This window comes from Martes martes (assembly GCF_963455335.1).
Source record: "Martes martes genome assembly, chromosome: 7".
NCBI classification, from domain to species: Eukaryota; Metazoa; Chordata; class Mammalia; order Carnivora; family Mustelidae; genus Martes; species Martes martes.
Genome location: NC_137894.1, coordinates 36,663,930 through 36,690,862, shown reverse-complemented (window position 1 = coordinate 36,690,862; position 26,933 = coordinate 36,663,930). Strand labels below are relative to the sequence as shown.

The 26,933-nt window shown below is 37.9% G+C and overlaps 1 protein-coding gene across 1 annotated transcript in view; it reads left to right on the top strand.

The window, feature by feature from the left end:
• DNAAF4 (dynein axonemal assembly factor 4) overlaps positions 1–23,601 on the top strand; it is a gene marked incomplete at its 3' end in the record, with an annotated part of 57,446 nt that extends 33,845 nt beyond the window's left edge. Inside the window, exons 7-9 of the mRNA XM_080808379.1 lie at positions 13,988–14,141; positions 21,425–21,530; positions 23,492–23,601. Coding sequence (XP_080664505.1) covers positions 13,988–14,141; positions 21,425–21,530; positions 23,492–23,601 — 370 coding nt within the window. The remainder of the gene's footprint in view (positions 1–13,987; positions 14,142–21,424; positions 21,531–23,491) is intronic.
• Positions 23,602–26,933: the final 3,332 nt, after the last annotated feature.

Genomic DNA, 26,933 nt, shown 5'->3' with positions numbered 1-26,933 from the left:
AGTATATGACATCTTTTGTTGTACTTATTAAAATCCCTTTTATTTTTTTTAAATATATATATATATTTTAATTTTATTTGTTTATTTGACAGAGAGAGAGAGAGAGATCACAAGTAGGCAGAGAGGCAGGCAGAGAGAGGGAGAAGCAGGTTCCCCGCTGAGCAGAGAGCCCGATATAGGGCTGGATCCCAGGACCCTGAGATCATGACCCGAGCCGAAGGCAGAGGCTTAACCCACTGAGCCATCCAGGCGCCCCTTAAAATCCCTTTTAAAATCGCTTACATTTAGCATAAGTTCTTCCTAATCTCTCTCTCAGAAATGTGTTTTTTAGGGGCACCTGGGTGGCTCAGTCAGTTGAGTGTCCGACTCTTGATTTGGGCTCTGGTCATGATCTCAGGGTCTTGAGATGGAGCCCTGTGTCGGGCTCCTCCTGTGAAGTCTGCTTAAGATTCTCTTTCTTCTTCTCCCTGTGCTCCTCCCCACTTAAAAGCAAACAAACAAACAAACAAACAAAAACAACAACAACAAAATCACAACTCCCTCTCTTAAAAAAAAATGTTTTTTAGAAATTAGAGTTTCTTTGATTATTCATTTCCATCTTTAAATGACTACCAAATTATCTTATAAATTATCATTTTATATGCAGGAATCCTTTCATTTATTTACTTGTTGCTCTGTGTGAATATTTTATAAAATTATTAAAAACAGTGAATTTGATACATTATGAATGGCAATTTGAATTCATATTTTGAGGCCTTTGTAGATGTCTATCTTTAGCTTTTCATTATTATTAATGAGACTATCTTTAAACTATCTTTAGCTTTTCATTATTACTCTTTGCCTATTCTCATTAGATGTTACTTGTTATATTTCATTATATAGGCTTTTATATTATATTTCTATTGTTGCCATAACAATCTACCATAAACTTAGTGGCTTAAAATATCACAAATTTATTATCTTACAGTTTTAGAAGTCAGAAGTTCAAAATGGGTTTCACTGGGCTAAAATCAAAGTATCAGTTGTGTTCCTTCTAGAGCCTGTAGGGAAGAATCTGTTTTCTTTTGTTTTCTAGTTTGTAGGCTGCCTATATTCCTTGGCTTCTGGCTGCCAGCCATCAGTTGCATCACTCTGACCTCTGCTTCCATAATCCCATCCCTTCTCTGACTCTCCAGCTTCCCTCTTTCTTTTATAAGGATCCTGTGATTACATTAGTCTCATTTGCATAATCTCCCACCTCAAGACCTTAATTTAGCACAGCCTAGAATCCTTTCTGTCCTGTTAGGTGACACCATTGTAGGTTCTGAGGATTAGGATATGGACATCTTTTGGGGGGGGGAGTTTTCTATTACCTGTCTACCACATGTCTATATTTTTCTTTTCTTATCTTTCCTCTGCTCTTTCTTGGTCTTTTCTCCTGTCTGTCTGTTATACCAGGGATTGATATGTGGGGTTGAGCTGAAGGGTCAGTTTTTCTGAAGGTCAGAGGCCTGGGCCTGACAGGTTGATTTCTCTTACTTCCAACATTAAAGCCCTATATGATCCTTCCTTCTCTTTCTTCCCTTCCTCTCCATTTACTCAACCATTAAATAAACATCTATTGATCTTGTTATTTACCAGACTGTTGTCTAGGCTCTGAGCTACAAGGATCAGTAGAAGAGATAGATATACACAAATAGTTATAATACCGTGTGGGAAGTACAATACATAGAAAAGAACAAGGTAAATGAGAAGAGGGTACTTATCTTTAAAGGGAGGAAGGTAGGTTCAGAAAAAGCTTCATAGAGAATGTAGCACCTGAGCTTCTCTTAATGATAAGTAGGAGTTTCAAGAGAAAAGGAAAGAAAGGCATTCATTTCAAGTAGTGAGATAATGTGAACAAAAGCTCAAAAGACAAGAAATAGTGTGGACAGGAACTATGTGTGGTTTATTTTTTGCTAAAACATAAAATTTGAGGCTATGAGTAATGACAGCTGAACCTAGAGAAATAACCAGGGGCCTGGTATACTTGGTTAAGATTCTTTTTTTTAACTTATTTTTTAATTTGAGTATAATTAACATATAGTGTTATATTAGTTTCAGGTGTACAGTATAACTATTCAACATTTCTATATGTTACTCAGTGCTCATCACGATAAGATTATTTTTAATCACCTTCACCTATTTCACCCACCCCCCACCCACCTCCCCTCTGGCAGCTACTAGCTTGTTCACTGTATTTAAGAATCAGCCTTTTTTTAGATTTTATTCTGTAAGCTGAGGGGGGGAAATGTTGCAGAAAACATGGCAAAGGCCTTAAACTGCCTTTACTGTAGATGTTGTTGTAGGGGTGAAGAGGAGGGCAACTTGAGAAATACTTAAGAGGTAAAATAGGCAGAACTTCTTGTTTGATTTTTGGGGAGTAAGATGAAGGAGTCCCCAGTTTCTAGTTTGAATGATTGATTGCATGATGCCACCAGCTAAATTAGAGAATACAAGACGAGGGGCTAGTCAGGAGAAAATGGGGGTTAAGTTTAGTTTTTAATATGTTGAGTTTAAGATGTCTCTGGGCCAGTCTGGGTGACACTGTCCAGCAAGTCTGAACCTGGGGGAGAAGCCAACACTATAGAAATAGATTTGGAGGTTATCAGCATTTATATAGTAGTTCAATTTATAAAAGTGAAAAAGGAGCTGAGATAGGCAGAGTGTGTAGACCAGGAAAGTAGTGGCCTGAGGATAGATACTCCATGAGCTACCAACGTTTGAAGGTTTTGCAAAAGAAGGGATACAAAATACTCCCAGAAGCCAATGGAGCAGAAATTTTAAAGAATTTTTGTTTTTTGTTGTTTCCTTAAGAATATAAAAGATTGGATAGCTTTGGAGACAAGAGAAAGAAGAAATGATTGAAATCTCTCAGAGCAGAGTGGAGAAAATTGGGTGAAAGCCAAGAATGGATGGATTGTCTTGGTTTTGTTTTCCTTTTCCTCTTTTTAAAAGTTGCATTCATTTTAAAAGTTTATAATAACAAATATTTTGGGGGGAAGAAATTTACACAGCACATATTAAATGAAAGTCTCTCTTTTTCACCCATTCTACTTGGCCAACTGCTTGCCCTGCCCTCGAGCTCTAACATTCTAACTCATTTCTTTAATTGCATTTGCTTATCTCTAAACTGCCGTTGTTGGGATCACAGTTAATGTGTTCATAGCTTGTGATGGTTTACAAGAGCTTTTGTGTATTTATATTATCTCATTAAATCCTCATAACTATAGTTGGATAGGACCTACTCCTTTTGCACTATTTAACAAATGTTTATTGAGAAACTAGCAGCTGTACACAAAATAGCTCACTTAATTCCTATAACAATGTGACTAGTTGGATATTATTGTTTTTATCCTCTTCTTACAAACGTGGAAAACAGGGGTAGAGAGGTTAAGAAAACATGGCTAAGGTGATGGTTAATGAGTAAAATCAGGATTCAATTCCAGGTCAGTATGATTAAAAGCTTGTATTCTAACTACTGCTGTATACTTTTCACAGATGAATAAAATATACTTCCTGTCCCTTCATTCCAATTGTGAAGGCAGTCTAAGTGGTTTGGTTATGAATTGCTCCTCCTTGCAATCTGAGAATGCTGAAGTGAGCAAAGCTGACTGGGTTATCCTGTTGGATTGATTACTTTGCTCTAGAAAATGTTGACATATTGACTTGGAATAGATAGAGATACTTTATTTTCTGAAATTGGAGGAAAGAAAGTGAAGACAAGTATGGATCTAGATAAGGGAAATTGACTGGTGAATACTGTTGGCCCTGCCAGGTTGGAGAACATGAATTTATAGAGATGTCAGTACAGCTGTGTGATTTATCTCCTATAGTGTTTAGTATTTTGAATTTAAGAATAGATCTATGGGCCAGAGTGGAGTTTTAACTGACAAATACAGTAAAAGACTAGTAGTGCAAGGGACCAGATTGCTCATGGAAAAATAGCTCAGATGTTTAGCCATGAAGTCCAGGATGAGTTATAAAGGAAGAAACGCCATGAGGGACACATTGGACTAAGAGAAAATGGAGCAATTAAGAAATTAAAGGGTATTGTAAGGTTGAAGATTTAGTATAAAGGGAAAGTTGGTAGACTAGAAATTAATTTCTGATTAGTGGCTGGGATTCTAGAGTTTGTTATTTCTAAGGTAGTGCAGTTCAGGTGATGACGGAGGCCAATATGTGATCCTGGGAGTAGGTAGCAAAAGTATTGTTGGAAGAAAGATATGCTGAGTTAAGGAGTGCTATGTATTTCAAGAATAAATTGATAAATGGGTCATATACATAATAGAATCCTCTGGAATCATGGCAGAAGTTGGGATAGAGACAGATGCTGGGAACCAGGTTTCAAAGTCCTGAATGAATATGAGAAGAGTGATTTTAAAAAGCCAGTAGATTGAGGAAGTGGAGATGCAATGTGAGGGGGTTGGGGGCAGGTAGGAAAAGAAAAAATGAAAGAAGATGGGATTGGGAGGGAGACAAACCATAAAAGACTCAATCTCAAAAAACAGACTGAGGGTTGCTGGGGGAGGGGGGATGGGAGAGGGTGGTGGGGATATGGGCATTGGGGAGGGTATGTGCTATGATGAGTGCTGTGAAATGTGTAAACCTGGCGATTCACAGACCCGTACCTCTGGGGATAAAAATACATTATATGTTTATTAAAATAAATAAATTAATTTTTAAAAAAGCCAGTAGATGACAGTGACTAGAAGGCTATAGGGCAAAGATGTTAGGAGTTCCAAAGGATAAGGACTTCTATATAAAAAGAGAGTTACAGCTTGGATGTAGCAGAAGAGAGCCTAGACAATGCACCTTCCACCCCCTCAAGTCCCTGATGTGGGGAGTTGAGTGGAGGGGTATTTAGTGGAGAGGGTGTTAGAGATTAATACTGCCCTCAGGGCAGAGCCAGGTTTATTTTAGAAAGGATTTTGTGAAAAAGTTGAGGCTATAGGGAAGGACTGGGAGGTGGAGTCTATTACGGTAGAACTAAGAATAAGAAAGTACAAAGGAGGAGCACCTGCCTGGCTCAGTTGGTAGAGCAGGGACTCTTGATCTCAGGATCTTGAGTTCAAGCTCCACAGTGGGAATGGGGATTACTTAAAAAAAAAAAATGCAAAGGAGTAGAGGGGGATAGGAGTAGGAAAGTCCAAGAACATGAGGACAAGGGAGAAGTGTGCTTTTAGATCAGCGCTCAAAATAACACAGTTAATTGACATGGGGAAACAGTCCTTTGGTACAGGTGTTATGATGCTGGGACTGGCTAAAGGTTCTAGGCAGTGTTGGTGTGGACTTATTTCTGATACACTAAAGATGTGATTTGGATTTAGGAGTAGAAAGCGCTGGGTACACATGGTTGGCTCTGTCAGGTAAGCATCTGCCTTCGGCTCAGGTCATGATCCCGAGGTCCTGGGATCGAGCCCCACTTGGACTCCCTGCCCAGTGAAGAGTCTGCTTCTCCCTCTGCCCCTCTGCTTCCTTGTGCTTGCTCTCCCTCTTTCAAATGAATAAATAAAATCTTAAAAAAAAAAGTAGGGCAGATAAGATTGTTGAGCCTTGGTTGGAACTTTGACTGACAAGTATGGCAAAAGTCTGTGTGTCTGTGTGTGTGTGTGCGTGCGCACGTGCGTGTGCGTGTGTTAAAATAAAATTAAAATTAAAACATAGAAGTAAAATTGACTGCTGGCAAAAACAACGAATTGGCAGCAACCCTAGTGCAAAAGTAGACTTCGCAGCTGTCAAACATGGTAGATTGTCATTACTTTCAGTCTCTTTTGCTTACATACACTTTTGCCTTACTACCTCCAATTAGATAGAAAAAGAAAGAGAAGCCAAATAAGAGAACCAGAGAAAGAAAGTTGAAAATGAGGAGAGTTGGAAGAAAACTTAGTAACTAATAACATTGAGAGAAATAGACCAAAGTATAGTTAATCATAGCTCCAAGTACAAATAGATGAAATGTATGACTTGTTATTCTCACTAGCAATGTAATGCAGATAGAATAGACTTAATAGAACTGATTCAGAAGTAGTGTGTTGAATTTAAGCCAAAGGATGAAATACTTTAATCTCTGGAGACTTTGTTTCATGACAGCCTTCTATATTTACGCAGGTGAAAATAGTCCAATAGTCCAAAAATCCTATATTTACACAGGTGAAAATAATCCAAAATAGTCCAATATAAAACCCATGGGACACTTGTTTCACAAAAGAGTAGAGGTGGGAAAACCTTTCAAAAGACCAATAGCTTCTTCATTTTCCTCTGCCTACCCTTCCACTGCTGTGTCTTAGTTTTAAATGCCAAATCTCTATCTTTTGGGAAAATACATAAGCTTAGGCAATTTTATTTGCTCATGAGAACATTTTACCTTTTCCAGTTAACCTTATGTACCAGACAGCTTTTTACTGAGAACATCTCATATAAAACAGAGTTGAGATGCTCTAATTTATATATATGCATGGTATGATGTTATTTAACAGGCTTACATGACTCAGAATCTGTAAATAACTTTAATAGCTACCCTTCTAGATGCTTGTAATCTTATAAAGTAAATGGACCATTGTTCTGTGTCACTGACATTGCTCTGTGCTTGATTTTTAGCGTAAGTTTTTTTGGACTTTGTATTAACTTTAGACTTAAATCCTTTCTTTTCCCACTCTAGGGCCACTTAAATCTTTTCTGCATACCTCACTCTTTACAACAAAGTCTAATGTTACCTAGGAGGGAATTGAGGATGTATTACTCTACAATCTAGCTGCCAGCATCATATTGCTATTATTACATAAAAACATTGTCTACCCTAGTTCTTAGTCGGAACTTCTCTTCCATTCCTTTGTACATGGGACTTGAACTCACAACACTGAGATCAAGGCCTGAGCTGCAATCAAGAGTCGGATGCTTAACTGGCTGAGCCACCTAGGTATCCCCTGACTTTTCTTTTTATTCTTTTGGCCTAAGTGCCAGATTTTATAGCCTGCCCAGTACCCCAGTCCTTTTAAGATGAGGATTTGCTTTGGTTTTGCTTTTCCTTTTGCTACCAGGCTAATTCTACTTCTGAACCCCAGCTTTGTTTATAGGACCCCGCTGACAGATTAACCTAGTCTGCCAGTCTATATTTCTGCTTGTTTTTTGTGTATGTTCTGTGGTTGGATTCTATCTCCCTGTCTGGATGTCCTTTTACTTTGTTTTGGACTTTTTTTAATAAAGATTTTTATTTATTTATTTGACAGACAGAGATCACAAGTAGGCAGAGAGGCAGGCAGAGAGAGGAAGGGAAGCAGGCTCCCGGCTGAGTAGCCATCCTGATGCGGGACTTGATCCCAGGACCTTGGGATCATAACCTGAGCTGATGGCAGTGGCTTTAACCCACTGAGCCACTCAGGCGCCCCATATTTTGGACTTTTTTATGCTGATTATTGACCATCTTCTCCCAATACAGTATACAATTCTACTTGCCAAATTGAATTTCTTTCTAATTCTTAGGTTTGGGTCCATGCCTTGGCAAGAACTATGAAGGGTTAGCCTACCACAGTTTCATGGATATGGGGGAGAAGACAGGAGACTCATGGGTCAGAGACAAAGGACTATTTTTCAAGGCACATCAAGCAGTGTGAGCTTCATGTTGGTTCCCTTTGCTGCTCAAGTCCTACAAGGCCAGTGCAAAGGCAGGCCCAGATTTGAACCACAGCTCAGAATACCATATTTAAGGAACACATTTTTTTTAAAAAAATTTACTTTTACTTATTTGAGAGAGAGAGAGTGCATGTGTGTGAGAGCAGGGTTGGGGGAAGGTGGGAGGAATAGAGCATGAAGGAGAGAGACCAGGAGACTCTTTGGTGAGCAGGAGCCTGACATGAAGCTCAATTCCAGGATCCCAAGATCATGACCTGAGCCGAAATCAAGTCAGATGCTTAACTGACTGAGCCACCCGGATGCCCCTAAGGAGCACAATTTTTTATAAGAGGATTATAAGCAAGCATGTCTAACCTTTGCCCCACAAGGAGATACTATATTTTTTTCATACTGAACAACAAATAAATCTGTTCTTTGCCCCAGAGGAAGACACTATCTCTATTTTCCAAGGCTGTGTGCTATACAAACATCTTTGAAATGATTGTCCCAATTAAAAGCTGACTCTGAATCTGATTTAAGACATACATGAACGTAAGATTCCCATGGAGACTCATCCCCCAACAGCCCTTTGCACCTGCATACTTTCAGGACAGATTTGCCAAATCTGCTTTGCTCTGCTACATTTTAAAAACTCTGTTTCTGGAGATAAGACAGTTTTCTTATATCACTACCTTTTGCCTGATTTAAAGAAGTTTAGAATCCATGTTCTAAGATGACTTCTTTGAGGTAATTACCATTTTGTTCAGTTGCTTGTTTGTAGGCATTTTATAGCCCATAATATTCTGTTGCAGTAGAGTACCTTTTATGGCCTAACTTGTCATTTTGTTCAGTATGTAGTTTCCTCTTCCTGTTTCCATAGTGAGTGCTAAATTGTACTGCTTGTGTGCCTTCACTAAGGTGTGCTGCTACTCAGCTTTAGAAGCTCTCAAGGTACCCAAGAATGTTTTTTATGCTGAATGATGAGACGCTGAAAGAGACAAGGACTTTTAAAGTCCTTTCAGCGGCGGGTGGCTGTTACAGTTCTTACTGCTCACACAACAGAGCTATTCTGTCTTCTCTTGGAATGTGTGTTGTTCCTGCCCCTATTGCTGTGTCTAAGTCCTACTACTTCTGATTTCTCCTAGCCTTTTCCTGCCCTTTTCTTCACTTCTCTCTATAGTGCTTCTTTCTTATCAGTCCTGCCTCTGGTTCTTCTCCCACCCTCAACTCTTGTACAAAATCTTTGGCCCTTTTGGCCATTGCGAATCAGCAGGTTTCTTTTTCATAAAGGCACACCAGTCAGTCATCATAAAAATGACAGGAATGTTTGCAATTGTCCATGACTTTTTGGTTCTCACTGTATATACTGTATAATAAACACTCAGTATGTGTTGGATTAATGAGTACTTTTGCATAAATCTTTTCAATGACATTGCCTTACTTGGAACATTAGGGGAGACTTCATGGTTATTAACTTCTCTATTTAAATTTGGTGTTCAAAGGTTACTGCCCTTTAGATACAAGTTTAATTTTTTTTCCCTTTTCCTTTTGAAATTTGGCTATTTCCGAGTTTAAAATCATTCTGAAAGCCCTTATGTAAATTCTTGGATGTTCGTAGTGGCATTGAACTTAAAAGAATGTTATGTTCCTTTGGATTTATGTTTTAATATGTATATATGCATATGTATATATGTATATAAACATTAAAAATATTTTAATACTTCATATTTCTTGCTATTATGCCTTTTACAATGGTTCTTTTAATAATGCTCATTGTAAACTCTTTCCCTTAGAACCTGGGAGAATTTTTCTGACAAAACTGTTATATTATAAAACTGTAAATTTATGTGAAAGATGAAAAATGGAAGCATTTGTCATTTATTTTTGAAAAATTTTAAATTTTTTATTTCAGTTTTTATCTTTTTAGAGGGGGGATGGGCTGAGGGAGAGGAGAGAGGATCTGAAGCAGGCTCCATGCCCAATGTGGAGCCTGATGTGGGCTCAGTCCCACAACCCTGAGATTATGATCTGAGCTGAAATCAAGAGACAGACACCCAGGTGCCTCAAAAATGGAACTGTTCTTCAGATGTGTATATCAATACAAGATTTGTACAGACATATAGACCAGTGGAATAGATAGTCCAGAAATAGCCCTCCCTCCTATGATCAAATGTTTTTCAACAGTTATTCAATGTAGAAAGGATAGTCTTTTTAACACATGGTCGTGGGAAAACTGGAAATTCATATAAAAAAGAATGAAGTTGGACTTTCTTAATACCTTATATAAAAATTAACTCAATATATCAAACACCTAAACATAAGAGCTAAAACTATAAAATTCTTAGAATAAAACACAGAGTGCATCATGACGTTGGATTTGGCAATTTTTCTTGGATGTGACATCAAAGGCATCAGGGAGCCTGGGTGGTTCAGTTGGTTAAGTGCCTGACTCTTGATTTTGGCTCAGGTCATGATCTCAGGATCATGAGATCAAGCCTTGAGTGGGACTCTGTGCTCAGCAGGTAGTGTGCTTGAGACTTTTTCTCTCCCTCTCCCTCTGCCCTTCCCCAATCCCTGCTCACATTCTCTCTCTCTCTCTCTCTTTCTCACTTTAAAATAAAAATTTTTTAAATCACAGACAACAAAAGAAAAGTACTTTAATTGAAAAGCATCAAAATTAGAAACTTCTGTCCATGAAGGGCACTATTAACAGAGTGAAAAGACAATCCATGGAATGGAGAAAATATCTTCAAATCATATATCTGATAAAGGGTTAATATCCAGACTACATATAAAGAACTTCTGTGGGGCCCCTGGGTGGTGTAGTTGGTTAAGCATCCCACTCTTGGTTTCAGCTCTGGTCTGATCTCCGGGTCATGAGATCAAACCCCTTGTCGGTCCCATGCTCAGCAGAGTCTGCATGGGTTTCTCTCTCCGTCTCCCTCTGGCCCCTCCCTCAAACAAATAAATATATATTAAAAAGAAAAAGAACTTCTGAACCCAACAGCTAAAAACCAAACAACCTTTTTAAAAAGTAGGCAAAGAAAATAAATAAAAATAAAAATTAGGCAAAGGGCTTAAATAAACACTTCTCTAAAGAAGATATATTCAGGGGCGCCTGGGTGGCTCAGTGGGATAAGCCTCTGCCTTTGGCTCAGGTCATGATCTCAGGGTCCTGGGATTGGGCCCCACATCGGGCTCTCTGCTCAGCTCTCTCTCTGCCTGACTCTTTGCCTACTTGTGATCTCTGTCTGTCAAATAAATAAATAAATAATCTTAAAAAAAATCTTTAAAAAGAAAATATATTCAAATGGCAAAAACACATGAAAAGATGTTGAATACCACTAATTATTTAGAAAATGCAAATCCAAATCACAATGGGATACTGCTTTACACACATTACGGTGGCTGTTATTAAAAAAACAAACCAGAAACAACAAGTGTTGGTGAGGATATGGAAAAATTAGAACCGTCAAACATTGTTGGTGGGAATGTAAGATGGTACACAGTATGAAGGCTCCTTAAAAAATTAAAAATAAAATTACCATGTGATCCAGCAATCCCTCTTCAGGGTGTATACACAAAAGAATTGAAAGCAGGGACACAAACAGGTATGTGTACACCCATGTTCATGGTAGCATTGTTCATAATAGCCAGGAGGTAGAAGCAACCCAGGTGCTCATTGATGGGTATTTTGGTAAACAAAATGTGGTATATCCATACAACAGAATATTATTCAGCCTTTTAAAAGGAAGAAACTCTTGTTATACACTACAGCATGGATGAGCCTTGAAGACATTATGCTAAGTGAAATATGCCAGCTACAAAAGGACAAATACTGCATGATTCCACTTACATGAGGTACCTAAAGCAGTCAAATTCATAGAACAGAAAATAGAATGGTGGTTGTCAAAGATAGGAGGGAATGGGGAGTTTTAATGTTTTAATGGGTACAGAGTTTCAGTTTCAGAAGATGAAAAAGTTCTGGAGATGGATATTAGTGATAGTTGCACAACAATGTAAATGCAGTTAATGCCACTATACATTTAGAAATGGTTAAAAATGGTAAATTTTGTTATATATATTTTATCACAAGTCTTAAAAAAGGCTGGTAGTAGACACTATTGGTTATCTGGCCAAAATGTATGGTCTCCCTTTATTCTTACTGGCTGAGACCCAATTTTGTTTAGGTATGTAGAACTTACCCTTGTGACTTAGATGGGGACCTTTCTCAAGTCCCAAGATAAATTCTGATTGACTTCAACAAATCAGGGTTGTTCTCCTTACACTGTTGGTGAGGTTTTTCTGTTTGTGTTGTTTTATTTTTAGCTAGATGAACAAAAATATGTACTGTAATGTTGTTTATACAAGCAAAGTATTGGGAAACAAAAACTCTAAATGTCCATCGGTAGAAGGAGACTGGTTTCAAAAATCCTGGCACAAATTAAAGGTTTCTTTGTAAAAATAACAACAACAAAAACAACTCTGTAAAAATAGTATATCTCCATTTCTTAATATGAAAAGATGATCATATTGTTGAATTTTCATAAGTGCCCCCAAACAGCAATTTGTAGTACTAAGGAATAAAGGTGGGGAGAGAAAGTTAAAGGGGGAGAAAGACTGAGGAAGAGAAGGAGAGACTTGGTGGTTTTATTAAGGCAAAATATTTTTTTAAGGGTTTATTCTCTTGGTCAGTGAGATTGGAAAGGAGGTGAACCAGGAGATTTTTGGGAAAGGTTTTCTCACCCTTAAGGAGCATATGTCAGATGATACTATCCCATTTTCTTTGAATGAATATTGTGCTTGAATGTGGCACCTGAAATTATGCAGCCACCTTACACCCTATGAGGCAGATCAGCCCTAGGATGAAGTAGTTGCTGAGTACAGTAGAATGGAGAAATGAAAGGAACCTTAAGCCTTAGGATAACATCCTCAAGCTGCTGATTTCATTGGGCACAGAGACTTTCCATGGTCTGGACTTTTTAAATGTGAGGTAATTTATTTCCTTATTTGTTTAAACCAGTTTGAGTTGGAATTCTGTCTGTTACTTGCATTCAGAAATATCTTAGCCGATATGAGGCACTTCAGAAAAATAAACTGTTACCAGAGAATTAGCTTTTCCAGTTTGTGCAGGTTATTTTTATTTATTTATTTATTTATTTATTTATTCAAGTTATTTTATTTTATTTTAAAGATCTTATTTATTTATTTGACAGACAGAGATTACAAGTAGGCAGAGAGGCAGGCAGAGAGAGAAAGGGGGAAGCAGGCTCCCTGCTGAGCAGAGAGCAGATGCGGGCTGGATCCCAGGACTCTGGGATCATGACCTGAGCTGAAGGCAGAGGCTTTAACCCATTGTGCCACCCAGGCGCCCCTGTACAGGTTATTTTAAACTTAAGTCAGGCTTAGGTTAGATGTCACAGTGGTGTCATCTTCCCTTTTACTAATGATGTACTGAGTCCTTTTACTTTTGATATCATCATGTTCTAGAACTCTACAGTATGCAGTACAATCAACTGGAAGTGAATACAAAGTGTTTTATGGTACTTTTATATTTGGTATTTCCTATTTTCCTTATGTTTATGTGTTTTTCAAAATTCTAAGAATTATATATAAAAATAAAGAAACACTTTACATTTTAACTAAATCCTTTAACTATGAACATCTATTTGAAGAGAATTTTGGAAGACTTCATCTATTAGATGCTTTTGTTTGCAAGTAACCAAAAAAAAACCCAATTTAAACTGGCTCTATATTAAAGGAATTTATTGGCTTATATAACTAAAAAAGCTAAAGGCATGTTGCATTTCAGGTAAAGCTTGATCCAGCAGCTTAACTGTATCACTAAGGACTCAGTTTCTATCTGCCTTTTTATTCTTTTCATAATTCCATATATCAGCTTTATTCTAGTGCTAGCTGTTCCCATGGTGTTAAACATGGTGACTAACAGTTTGGGCTGTGTGCTTTCTTCTCTTGTATCCAGTAAGAGGAGTTTTTCCAACTTTCCATTCTCCAACTTTGGAAAGTCATAGGCTTCATTCTGAATAGACCAGTTTAGGTCATAAACCTCTCCCCAAGTCAGTCACTGTAGTTAGTTAACAGGGTAGAAATATGATTACTGGTTTAAACTACAGATGAGTACCCTCGGAGGTGGGGTTGAAGTCAGTCCCATTCAGGTTAATTACATGCTATTGTATGTGGAGGAAAGATGGAGTTGGTGCAGCCTTGGAACGAAGTCTAATGTACAGGGAATAGAAAAAGGAGGTAAGCCATCTCCTCTGCCACATACCATTAGATATTATTTCTGAGTTTCTATTTCAATATTACATTGTTTTCCTTTTCTCTTTTGTCTTATTAGCAAATTGTTTGCAAAAGAAAACTACTTGGCAGCTATTAATGCATACAACTTAGCCATAAGACTAAATAACAAGATTCCACTATTGTATTTGAATCGGGCTGCTTGCCACCTAAAACTAAAAAACTTACACAAGGCTATTGAAGATTCTTCTAAGGTATATATATATCTATTTATTTATATATGGTGCTTTAAAATTGTTATCGTCTTGTTTATTGATTTAAATGATCCCTTTAATCTTTTTTCTTTTAAAATTTATATACTTGAGTTGCAAGGATTTTAAGAGTCATCTTGTTAGTTACTTTATCTTTTTAACTGAAAAAGAGATTTTTTTGAATCAACAAGAATGTTTTTTTGGAGACTTTTTTTTTTTTTTTTTTTTTTTTTAAATTTTTTTATTTTAATAAACATATAATGTATTTTTATCCCCAGGGGTACAGGTCTGTGAATCGTCTGGTTTACACATTTCACAGCACTCATCATAGCACATACCCTCCCCAATGTCCATTTCCCCACCACCCTCTCCCATCCCCCTTCCCCCCCGCAACCCTCAGTCTGTTTCTTGAGATTGAGTCTTTTATGGTTTGTCTCCCTCCCAATCCCATCTTTTCATTTTTTCTTTTCCTACCTCCCCCCAAACCCCCCCACCTTGCATCTCCACTTCCTCATATCAAAGAGATCATATGATAGTTGTCTTTCTCCGATTGACTTATTTCGCTAAGCATGATACCCTCTAGTTCCATCCACGTCGTCGCAAATGGCAAGATTTCATGTCTTTTGATGGCTGCATAGTATTCCATTGTGTATATATACCACATCTTCTTTATCCATTCATCTGTTGATGGACATCTAGGCGCTTTCCACAGTTTGGCTATTGTGGACATTGCTGCTATAAACATTCGGGTGCACGTGCCCCTTCGGAGCACCACGTTTGTATCTTTAGGATATATACCCAGGAGTGCAATTGCTGGGTCGTAGGGTAGCTCTATTTTCAGTTTTTTGAGGAACCTCCACACTGTTTTCCAGAGTGGTTGCACCAGCTTGCATTCCCACCAACAGTGTAGGAGGGTTCCCCTCTCTCCGCATCCTCGCCAGCATCTGTCATTTCTTGACTTGTTAATTTTAGCCATTCTGACTGGTGTGAGGTGGTATCTCATTGTGGTTTTGATTTGTATTTCCCTGATGCCGAGTGATGTGGAGCATTTTTTCATGTGTCTGTTGGCCATCTGGATGTCTTCCTTGCAGAAATGTCTGTTCATGTCCTCTGCCCATTTCTTGACTGGATTATTTGTTCTTTGGGTATTGAGTTTGATAAGCTCTTTATAGATTTTGGATACGAGCCCTTTATCTGATATGTCGTTTGCAAATATCTTCTCCCATTCTGTCAGTTGTCTTTTGGTTTTGTTAACTGTTTCCTTTGCTGTGCAAAAGCTTTTGATCTTGATGAAATCCCAATAGTTCATTTTTGCCCTTGCTTCTGTTGCCTTTGGCGATGTTCCTAGGAAGAAGTTGCTGCGGTGGAGGTCAAAGAGGTTGCTGCCTGCATTGTCCTCAAGGATTTTGATAGATTCCTTTCGCACATCGAGGTCCTTCATCCACTTTGAGTCTATTTTCGTGTGTGGTGTAAGGAAATAGTCCAATTTCATTTTTCTGCATGTGGCTGTCCAATTTTCCCAGCACCATTTGTTGAAGAGGCTGTCTTTTTTCCATTGGATATTCTTTCCTGCTTTGTCGAAGATTAGTTGACCATAGAGTTGAGGGTCTATTTCTGGGCTCTCTATTCTGTTCCATTGGTCTATATGTCTGTTTTTGTGCCAGTACCATACTGTCTTGATGATGACAGCTTTGTAATAGAGCTTGAAGTCTGGAATTGTGATACCACCGACTTTGGCTTTCTTTTTCAATATTCCTTTGGCTATTCGAGGTCTTTTCTGGTTCCATATAAATTTTAGGATTATTTGTTCTATTTCTTTAAAAAAAATGGATGGGATTTTGATAGGGATTGCATTAAATGTGTAGATTGCTTTAGGTAAAATAGACATTTTCACAATATTTGTTCTTCCAATCCATGAGCATGGAATATTTTTCCATTTCTTTGTGTCTTCCTCAATTTCTTTCATGAGTACTTTATAGTTTTCTGAGTATAGATTCTTTGCCTCTTTGGTTAGATTTATTCCTAGGTATCTTATGGTTTTGGGTACGATTGTAAATGGGACTGACTCCTCAATTTCTCTTTCTTCTGTCTTGTTGTTAGTGTAAAGAAATGCGACTGATTTCTGTGCATTGACTTTATATCCTGACACTTTACTGAATTCCTGTATAAGTTCTAGCAGTTTTGGAGTGGAGCCTTTTGGGTTTTCCACATATAGTATCATATCATCTGCAAAGAGTGATAGTTTGACTTCTTCTTTGCCGATTTGGATGCCTTTAATTTCTTTTTGTTGTCTGATTGCTGAGGCTAGGACTTCTAGTACTATATTGAACAGCAGTGGTGATAACGGACATCCCTGCCGTGTTCCTGACCTTAGCGGAAAAGCTTTCAGTTTTTCTCCATTGAGAATGATATTTGCGGTGGGTTTTTCATAGATGGCTTTGATAATGTTGAGGTATGTGCCTTCTATCCCTACACTTTGAAGAGTTTTAATCAGGAAGGGATGCTGCACTTTGTCAAACGCTTTTTCAGCATCTATTGAGAGTATCATATGGTTCTTACTCTTTCTTTTATTAATGTATTGTATCACATTGATGGATTTGCGGATGTTGAACCAACCTTGCAGCCCTGGAATAAATCCCACTTGGTCGTGGTGAATAATCCTTTTAATGTACTGTTGGATCCTATTGGCCAGTATTTTGGTGAGAATTTTCGCATCTGTGTTCATCAAGGATATTGGTCTGTAATTCTCTTTTTTGGTGGGATCCTTGTCTGGTTTTGGGATCAAGGTGATGCTGGCCTCATAGAATGAGTTTGGAAGTTTTCCTTCCATTTCTATTTTTTGGAACAGTTTCAGGAGAATAGGAATTAATTCTTCTTTAAATGTTTGGTAGAATTCCCCTGGGAAGCCGTCTGGTCCTGGACTTTTGTTTGTTTGGAGATTTTTGATGACTGTTTCAATCTCCTTACTGGTTATGGGTCTGTTCAGGTTATCTATTTCTTCCTGGTTCAGTTGTGGTAGTTTATACATCTCTAGAAATGTATCCATTTCTTCCAGGTTGTCAAATTTGTTGCCATAGAGTTGCTCGTAGTATGTTCTTATAATTGTTTGTATTTCTTTGGTGTTAGTTGTGATCTCTCCTCTTTCATTCATGATTTTATTTATTTGCGTCCTTTCTCTTTTCTTTTTGATAAGTCTGGCCAGGGGCTTATCAATCTTATTAATTCTTTCAAAGAACCAGCTCCTAGTTTTGTTGATTTGTTCTATTGTTTTTTTAGTTTCTATTTCATTGATTTCTGCTCTGATCTTTATGATTTCTCTTCTCCTGCTGGGTTTAGGCTTTCTTTGTTGTTCTCTCTCCAGCTCCTTTAGGTGTAGGGTTAGGTTGTGTATTTGAGACCTTTCTTGTTTCTTGAGAAAGGCTTGCACTGCTATATATTTTCCTCTCAGGACTGCCTTTGTTGTGTCCCACAGATTTTGAACTGTTGTGTTTTCATTATCATTTGTTTCCATGAATTTTTTCAATTCTTCTTTAATTTCCTGGTTGACCCATTCATTTTTTAGAAGGATGCTGTTTAGTCTCCATGTATTTGCGTTCTTTCCAAATTTCCTCTTGTGATTGAGTTCGAGCTTCAGAGCATTGTGGTCTGAAAATATGCAGGGAATGATCTCGATCTTTTGGTACCGATTGAGACCTGATTTATGACCCAGGATGTGGTCTATTCTGGAGAATGTTCCATGTGCACTAGAGAAGAATGTATATTCTGTTGCTTTGGGATGGAATGTTCTGAATATATCTGTGATGTCCATCTGGTCCAGTGTGTCATTTAAGGCCTTTATTTCCTTGTTGATCTTTTGCTTAGATGATCTGTCCATTTTAGTGAGGGGAGTGTTAAAGTCCCCTGCTATTATTGTATTACTGTCGATGTATTTCTTTGATTTTGTTATTAATTGGTTTATATAGTTGGCTGCTCCCATGTTAGGGGCATAGATATTTAAGATTGTTAGATCTTCTTGTTGGACAGACCCTTTGAGTATGATATAGTGTCCTTCCTCATCTCTTATTATAGTCTTTGGCTTAAAATCTAATTGATCTGATATAAGGATTGCCACCCCAGCTTTCTTCTGATGTCCATTAGCATGGTACATTGTTTTCCACCCCCTCACTTTAAATCTGGAGGTGTCTTCGGGTCTAAAATGAGTTTCTTGTAGGCAGCATATGGATGGGTTTTGTTTTTTTATCCATTCTGATACCCTGTGTCTTTTGATTGGGGCATTTAGCCCATTAACATTCAGGGTAACTATTGAGAGATATGAATTTAGTGCCATTGTATTGCCTGTAAGATGATTGTTACTGTATATTGTTTCTGTTTCTTTCTGATCTACTACTTTTAGGGTCTCTCTTTGCTTAGAGGACCCCTTTCAATATTTCCTGTAGAGCTGGTTTGGTGTTTGCAAATTCTTTCAGCTTTTGTTTGTCCTGGAAGCTCTTTATCTCTCCTTCTATTTTCAATGATAGCCTAGCCGGATATAGTATTCTTGGCTGCATGTTTTTCTCGTTTAGTGCTCTGAATATGTCATGCCAGTTCTTTCTGGCCTGCCAGGTCTCTGTGGATAGGTCCGCTGCCAATCTAATGTTTTTACCCTTGTATGTTACAGACTTCTTTTCCCGGGCTGCTTTCAGGATTTTCTCTTTGTCGCTAAGACTTGTCAATTTTACTATCAGGTGACGAGGTGTGGACCTATTTTTATTGATTTTGAGGGGCGTTCTTAGCATCTCCTGGATTTTGATGTTTGTTCCCTTTGCCATATTAGGGAAATTCTCTCCAATAATTGTCTCCAATATACCTTCTGCTCCCCTCTCTCTTTCTTCTTCTTCTGGAATCCCAATTATTCTAATGTTGTGTCGTCTTATGGTGTCACTTATCTCTCGAATCCTCTCCTCGTGTTCCAGTAGTTGTTTGTCTCTCTTTTGCTCAGCTTCTTTATTCTCTGTCATTTGGTCTTCTATGTCACTAATTCTTTCTTCTGCCTCATTTATCCTGGCAGTGAGAGCTTCCATTTTTGATTGCACCTCATGAATAGCTTTTTTGATTTCAACTTGGTTAGATTTTAGTTCTTTTATTTCTCCAGAAAGGGCTTTTATCTCTCCGGAGAGGGTTTCTCTAATATCTTCTATGCCTTTTTCGAGCCCGGCTAGAACCTTGAGAATTGTCATTCTGAACTCTAGATCTGTCATGCTACCTATGTCTGTATTGATTAGGTCTCCAGCCTTCGGTACGGCCTCTTGTTCTTTTTTTTGAGGTGAGTTTTTCCGCCTTGTCATTTTGTCCAGGTAGGATTTGCTTTCTCCTGCTGTGGAATTCCGCTGTTCTTGGTGACTGAAGTTGGTTTTGGATGGTTTCTTGTTGATCTTCTGGGGGAGGGGCCTGTTGTAGTGATTCTCAAGTGTCTTTGCCGCAGGCGGAATTGCACCGCCCTTGCCAGGGGCCGGGCTAAGTAATCCGCTCGGGTTCGCTTTCGGGAGCTTTTGTTCCCTGAGCGCTTTCCGTAGAGTTCCGGAGGACGGGAATGAAGATGGCGGCCTCCCAATCTCTCGGCCCAGAGGAGCCGAGAGCTTGGGGTTCCGCTCCTCAGTGCGCTCTCAGAGCAAAGCGCCCAATAGCCCCGCCTCCCTGGCTTGCGGTCGCGCCTCGAGGAAAGCAGTCAATTGTTGGAGCTGGAGAAAAGCGCCGGGTCGCTTTTGTCTCCGTGGCCTCCGGCCGCGCTCCGAGCCCACCCAGCCTGGGACCGGCACAAGGTAACCCCGGGCTTAGAGCTCACTCCTCGGCTTTGTCGCTATAGCCGGCTTCCCCGCTCTAATACCTGCGAGCTCTGCGGCACTCAGACACCCCCAGTCCTTCTGTGACCCCGCGGGTCCTGGGGTTATGCTGACCCCGCCTGGGTTTCCCCCCAGTTTAGCCTCTGGAGCGATGTCTCCCAGTGGAGCAGAGTTTTAAAAGTCCCGATTTTGTGCTCCGTCGCTCCGCCGCTTGCCGGGTGCCGGCCCCTCCCCCCGGGGTCTATCTTCCCGTCGCTTTGGATTCACTTCTCCGCAGGTCCTACCTTTCAGAAAGTGATCGATTTTCTGTTTCTGGGATTGTTGCTCTTCTTCTCTTCGATTTCCTGTTGGATTTATAGGTGTTCACAATGGTTAGATAAGCTATCTAGCTGATCTCCTGCTACCCGATGTCGTCTCAGCCTGCTACTTCTCCGCCATCTTGACTCCTCCCCCTTTTTTGGAGACTTTAAGGCACTATATTGCCTTGGTGTGTATCAGTTGAAGTTCACAAGGAAATTAGTAAATGCTTGTCAGTTTGTGCTTACCCTTTATCTTATTAAAGTTTTGCAGACTTAAAGTTTGAAGGAAGAAAACTTGCTTTTTTCTTATTATCACTACCACCTGCACAGTAGAAGGATAGCTCTACATTAACTTCCCAATTATCAGAATAAACCTAGTATAATCTAATTTTATTATTAATATCATGTCATTATCTTAAACTTCTAGTTTTTTCTCTTTTTTTTTCCATGTCAGAGTAATCTGTTTTAGGGGAAAATCATATGCAAAAATCTCTCATGTGGCTCCTTGAGATTGAAAATGTGAAGGAAATAATCATATCCTCCTGCTTTGATCTCATTAAGCTATTAAAAGATCTGACAGTATTTTTATGATCCAGTTTTCCTTTTACTAGCACCATTCTGTGCACAAAGATTTATTGAATGAATGAATGGGATCGCCCAATTTGAATGCAAAGACCTCCAATGTTTTAATCACTCCTGCTAATAAAGATAAAGCTGTAGAGGTTTCAAATGATAAACCAAATCACCACTTTGGAGAAAAGCTATGAATCTTGTATAGGAACAATTGAACAATTCCTTAAGTTCAACACAAATACAAGTGCTTGATAAATTTCTGTGCCAGTTAAGTCAAAAATTTTGGTGGGTGAGACTTGATGCTTTTTTTATTTTTTAAAAGATTTTACTTATTTATTTGACAGAGATATCACAAGTAGGCAGAGAGGCAGACAGAGAGAGAGAAGGAAACAGGCTCCCCGCAGAGCAGAGAGCCCAATGCGGGGCTTGATCCCAGGACCCCAAGATCATACCTGAGCCGAAGGCAGAGGCTTTAACCCACTGAGCCACCCAGGCACCCCTGATGTTTGTTTTAAAGTTAAGATTTTTATCATGTTTTTGCCCAAGTTTAAATTAATTTAAATTAGATTGTCTTTCCCTTATTTTATTCTGTAAGGCACTAGAGTTATTGACACCACCCGTTGCAGACAATGCTAGTGGAAGAATGAAGGCATATATACGACGTGGGACAGCATTCTGTCAACTGGAATTATACATAGAAGGTAAGAAATTGATAGAAATGTTTTAAGTTCCTAGTTATACTCTGAAAAAAAATCACTGGGATTATTTAAGATCATAATTTTTTTAGGACTCCATTGTTTTATATTTTAGCATTTAATATATTCTTTGCAATTTACATGACAAAAATGATTTTGAAGTATTTAAAAAATTTGTTGTTGTAGAAGGCAGTTAAGACAAGATGTGAACAAGTTTAGGTGTAGGAAAATGCTACAGTATCCAGACAACTTTTTTATGAAAAGATGTGTAATAAAGGATATAAATGAGTCACTTAAGATATGACGGAAATTTAAAATGAACTACTTTGGTCATACAGACAGACACACAAGCTCAGAAACAACTGATCTATCACAGTGTATGATCATTGCTTATGTTTGTGAGACTGTACTGACTTTTGTTTCAGCTTCATATGTATAGAAGCCATAACATTTATTTTTTATTGTTTTTCATTTTTAATGTATTTAGGGACTTTTTGCTGTTATTCATGTTGCTTCAAAAGCAAAATTTTGTAGTAGTTAGTGTTTTATCTTTAATGCTCTTCTTCCCATGCCTCCTTACCCAGAGGACCCGACAACTTTCCTTTATTCAAGGCCTAGACGCATACTCCTTGATGATGCCTTACCAGGGAATGGGCTAGTCTATACGGTTTTATTATTTCTGACTACATTTTTAAACTTGTTTCTGACATTTTTTAGGAGATTTCTAAACAAAGCATCCCAATTAGATTTATGTGCACCACCCTTTATTTTTAGTCTCTTAACCAGCTTCATGGAAGTTAAAAATTATCAGGGCAGGAATGAAATAATATAACGGATTCTTTTTTTTTTTTTAAGATTTTATTTATTTATTTGATAGACAGAGATCACAGGTAGGCCGAGAGGCAGACAGAGAGAGAGGAGGAAGCAGGCTCCCCGCAGCGCAGAGAGCCTGATGTGGGGCTCCATCCCAGGACCCTGGGATCATGACCTGAGCCGAAGGCAGAGGCTTTTACCCACTGAGCCACCCAGGAACCCCAGTATAAAGCATTCTTTAGAAATTGTAGCATCATGGACTTTTTGAGCTAAAAGTACTCTTCATTTTAAAGATGAGAAAATGGAGGCTTGGAGAAGTTAAGTGATTTACCTTAAGTGGCATGGCAAATAAGTAGCACTTAAAACTCAAGTTTACTTACTCAAAGAAATTTTCCCACTGCTTATGTTGGTAAAGACTTAGCCTCATTTATATTTATTTAACAGACAGTCTACAATGCTTTCCTTTTAAATTAAGTTTCCTCAAAGGAATTCTGTATATATGACAACTATAGAAGAAACCACAAACTGTAGTCTATGAATTATATAAAGTATGAATTGAGTCTACCAAAAATATTTTTTTAAATCTAGAATTTCTAAATAAGATGCTATTTATTACTTTCTCATTGAGGTAATAAAAATGTCTTTTTTATAGTGAGTTTTACTGAGTCTTTTCATGCTTTAATGAGCTTAAGCTGTCAGTTTATTTGTACTTGAACTTAAAATAACTGCTTCTGGGGTGCTTGGATGGCTCAATCTGAAAAGTGTGCAACTCTTGATCTTGGGATCATGAGTTTGAGCCCCACATTGGGGGTAGAGATTAAATACATTTAAAAAGCTTTAAAAAAAACCCCAAACCAAAAAAGTTTAAAAAAAAACAAAAAAACAAAAAAACCCCAAAACAACCCCAAAACTGCTTCTTACTGAATCCTGAATATAATGAGTATAATTATTCCTGAAATCACTGAAAAATTTCTGCAATCTTTTAAGAAATACTATATAGAGAAATATTTGTGAAAATGATAATCTGATTTAAAATCTGATACTTGTCCTGAACCATGTTCTTAGAGGTTATTTTTATTAAAAAATATCATCTAGATAACACAAGGATTTATAAAATATTAATTTTACTGACCATCATTGCAATATAAATATAGGCCTACAGGATTATGAAGCTGCACTTAAGATCGATCCATCCAATAAAATTGTACAAAATGACGCTGAGAAGATTCGGAAGATAATTCAAGGAACAGAACTAAAATCTTAGTGACTGCTGAAGCAACTAGGTATTGTACTAGGTATTGTTTTAAGTTTTTCAAAAATAACTGGAGGCATTAGGAATCTTTGTAAATATTATGGCTGATTGTGCAGAATCACTTTTTTTTCATTCTCTAGTTCTGTAGATGGCAAAATATTATAAATCTATAGAAAATGAAATGTTTGATTTGAATGGTTTCTGAATGAGTAAATCAAACTAAGAATGATTTAATTCTTTGCTTCAATACATATATTAATTACATATATATTTTGTTGTTGTTGCTGTTACTAAAATCAGCTCACCCTTATAACTAACAAAATATTTCTTGGTGTGATGAGTACTAGGACATTACTGACTTATTTCTGACAAAGTAAAATATGAAAATAGAAGACTATGTTTATAAATTTTTAAATTAAATGTACTACTTAATTGAATGATTGACTTTAGTATAATCAGTACTGATATTCACCTAGTTTTCAAAGCACAAAACCTTTACTTCTCCATCCCACTGTGGGAGGGTAGACCAGTTCAACCTAGCAAAACAACTGCTTGGAAGCCCCCCCCCCTTTTTTAAAGATCTTATTCATTTATTTGAGACAGTGAGAGAGAAAGACCATGAGCAGCAGGGGATAAGGGCAAAGGGAGAGGGAGAAGCAGATTCTCTGCTGAGCAGGGAGCCCAACTCGGGACTTGATCCCCAAACTCTGGGATATGTGAAGGCAGACACTCAACAGACTGAGCCACCCAGGCACCCTGTTTACGGAACCTTATTTTTGACTTCAGTTGTATGTAGTGTTTTCCAAAGCATTGATTATATTTCATACTATCTGGTGAAGATAAGTTTTCTAATGAGATGTTTTCTAGTAGCTTCAAGTATAACAGGAAAAAGAAAAAGACAGCAAATGTTAACATAGAATGTTATGATACTGGCAGTAGATTGTACCACCGTTTGTGTTGTACCACAGCAATGAGGCAAGCATTAAGCAAAACCAGTCCAGCTTCCCTTTTGTATATAGTAGTTAATCACAATTGTCTGATTATATTTAGAGGATTTTTAGAAATACAAAACACAATATTTAGGAATAAGTTTTTATAGTATTTGGTAATCTGATGTCACTCAAATGGACCATAAAACAGCTTTATTCTTCTTCTTTTTTTTTAAACCAATATTTTTTTTTGAATTTGTAAGGGTATCCTACTTCAGCAACTTTGAGACTTACTTTTATAAAGCAACCTTAGATAAGTTACATAGCAGCCTTGTCCAGTTAATAGACCTTCTAATAAGGTAGGATTGCTTTTTCCTATGGTTTGTTATTTTAAAAAATAAACATTACCAAAATAAAGATGGGTCTCCATGTGTGTCAAATACCAGTTTGATATTCAAAATACATTAACCAACTTAGTGTTTCTTCAGGCTCTTCCTATTACCATCCTCCACCCACCCACCCTCCAAAAAAGACTACAACCAATAGCTACCCTAAGGGCAGAAGATCTATCCTTAGTGGAAAGAAGGGATAGTGTTAACTAGTTATTTATTAATATTTTTGGCCCTATTTTCTAAATAAAGTCTTGGACTATATTTACTCAACAGACAAATTTGTATTCATAAAATACTTGACCTCTTTTGAGCAATCTTCTATTGTTTGCAAGGGACTTTTTGTCTTAAGTTGAAGTAGTGATAGAGTTGAAATATTGCTACAACATTCCTATGTCCTTTATGATGAAAACATACCTCCCAAACAATAGTGCTAATTATTACTAAGGCCCATGAAAAAAAGATAAGAAAAAAATTCTTATGGTAGTCCCTTAGGTTTTTTCATAATGTCAATTATTTGATTGAAATTAATTTCAAGATACCAAGTGGATAATAAGCTAAATAACAGCTATTTCCGTAGCTGTTACAGAAATGTAAACTGAAGGGATATTTAATCTCCCACTACTGTGTGATTGCCATACTTAAATACAGAGTATACCTGTTTATTAATAAAGACAACTTTTTTGACAAATTTGGCTATGAATAAATATCAAAACTATATCAAAATACTGATTACAAAGGGAAGAGCATGACTAGTCCATTTTTGCTGTGGATGTTTTATAGTAATAGTAAATAATTATTGTTAGGCTTAATTTAAAAATAAAATACTTTCTAATAGTCTACTTGCCCTTTGACTGATAGTCACTTGAGAGTCAGCTAGATTCACAGAACCTGTTTTTATCTCATTAAAGTGCTTAAGCATTTTATGAAGAATGCTCATTTCTTTCCTCCCAGAAAGAGGTTTGTGAATTACATCAAGCAAAAATGGTTTGTCTCAGACCAGGTTTGGTATAATTTTTCTTTTATACATTTTAGCTCTTTACTGACAAGTAAAAATATTACTGCTAATAGATAAATGCTGTCTAAGAGCTAAATGGAAAGTAAACACATATGTATGTATAAACATATCTGTTATGCCCCAATAATGGGTCTGTGATTAAAGGAGCGAGACTGATACAAAGCAAAGGTCAAGCAAAGCTTTATTTCGCGCCAAGCATCAAGAATCTAACTGAACGTTCAGGGCCGCACCTCTTACAAGAGAGGGTGACCCTTCTGTTTCACAGACTGGCTTTTAAGGGCCAAGGCCATGCGGCTGGGCCTGGCCACGCACAGGTGGCCAATGAAATTGTAACACACACAGGAAACTCCACAGTGATGCTAGGTGACCAATTGAATTACAATTTACCCTAGTAGACATTTGAACCAGCCTATCACACCTTGATTAGGATTGGCGCCAAAAAGGCTCCCAAAGGGCAGGGGCTCATACTCCTTGGTAGCTAGGGAGACAGTATGCAACCCCTCACTGATCTGATGTCTCCACCTGGCCTGACCCACCCTTGTATCTGGGCTTTGTTACCTGCAGCTGGTTTCCTTGACTTGTTTTTAAGGAAATCCCCTGGGGGAAGGGGAGCAGGGACAGTTTAACTTTAATGAAAGCCTCTTGCTAAATAGGTCCTTACAATATCCTGTCCTGGTTTCCTAGAGTCAAGGAAAACTAGAGCTGGACAGTAGAGCAGTAAAAACAGATTTCACTTGGGAACTATTGCAGTATATGAAAAGAGACCTCAGTATAGAACTGGGGTCAGTTCCTAATATAGCAAGGACAATGGAAAAGTGATGATTTATAGTTAAGGGGCAAGTTGGGTTGAAGGCTGGGGTTGTCAGTGGTTGGAAAATTACTAAAAGGAAGCATCAGGGGTAGGGAGATTCTGGCTAAACTGAATTAACAGGATTATTGCTGAAAGCAGGCAAGATTGACTGGGTATCATCTGGGAGATGGTAGGGGATGAAGAATTTGGTCAGATAT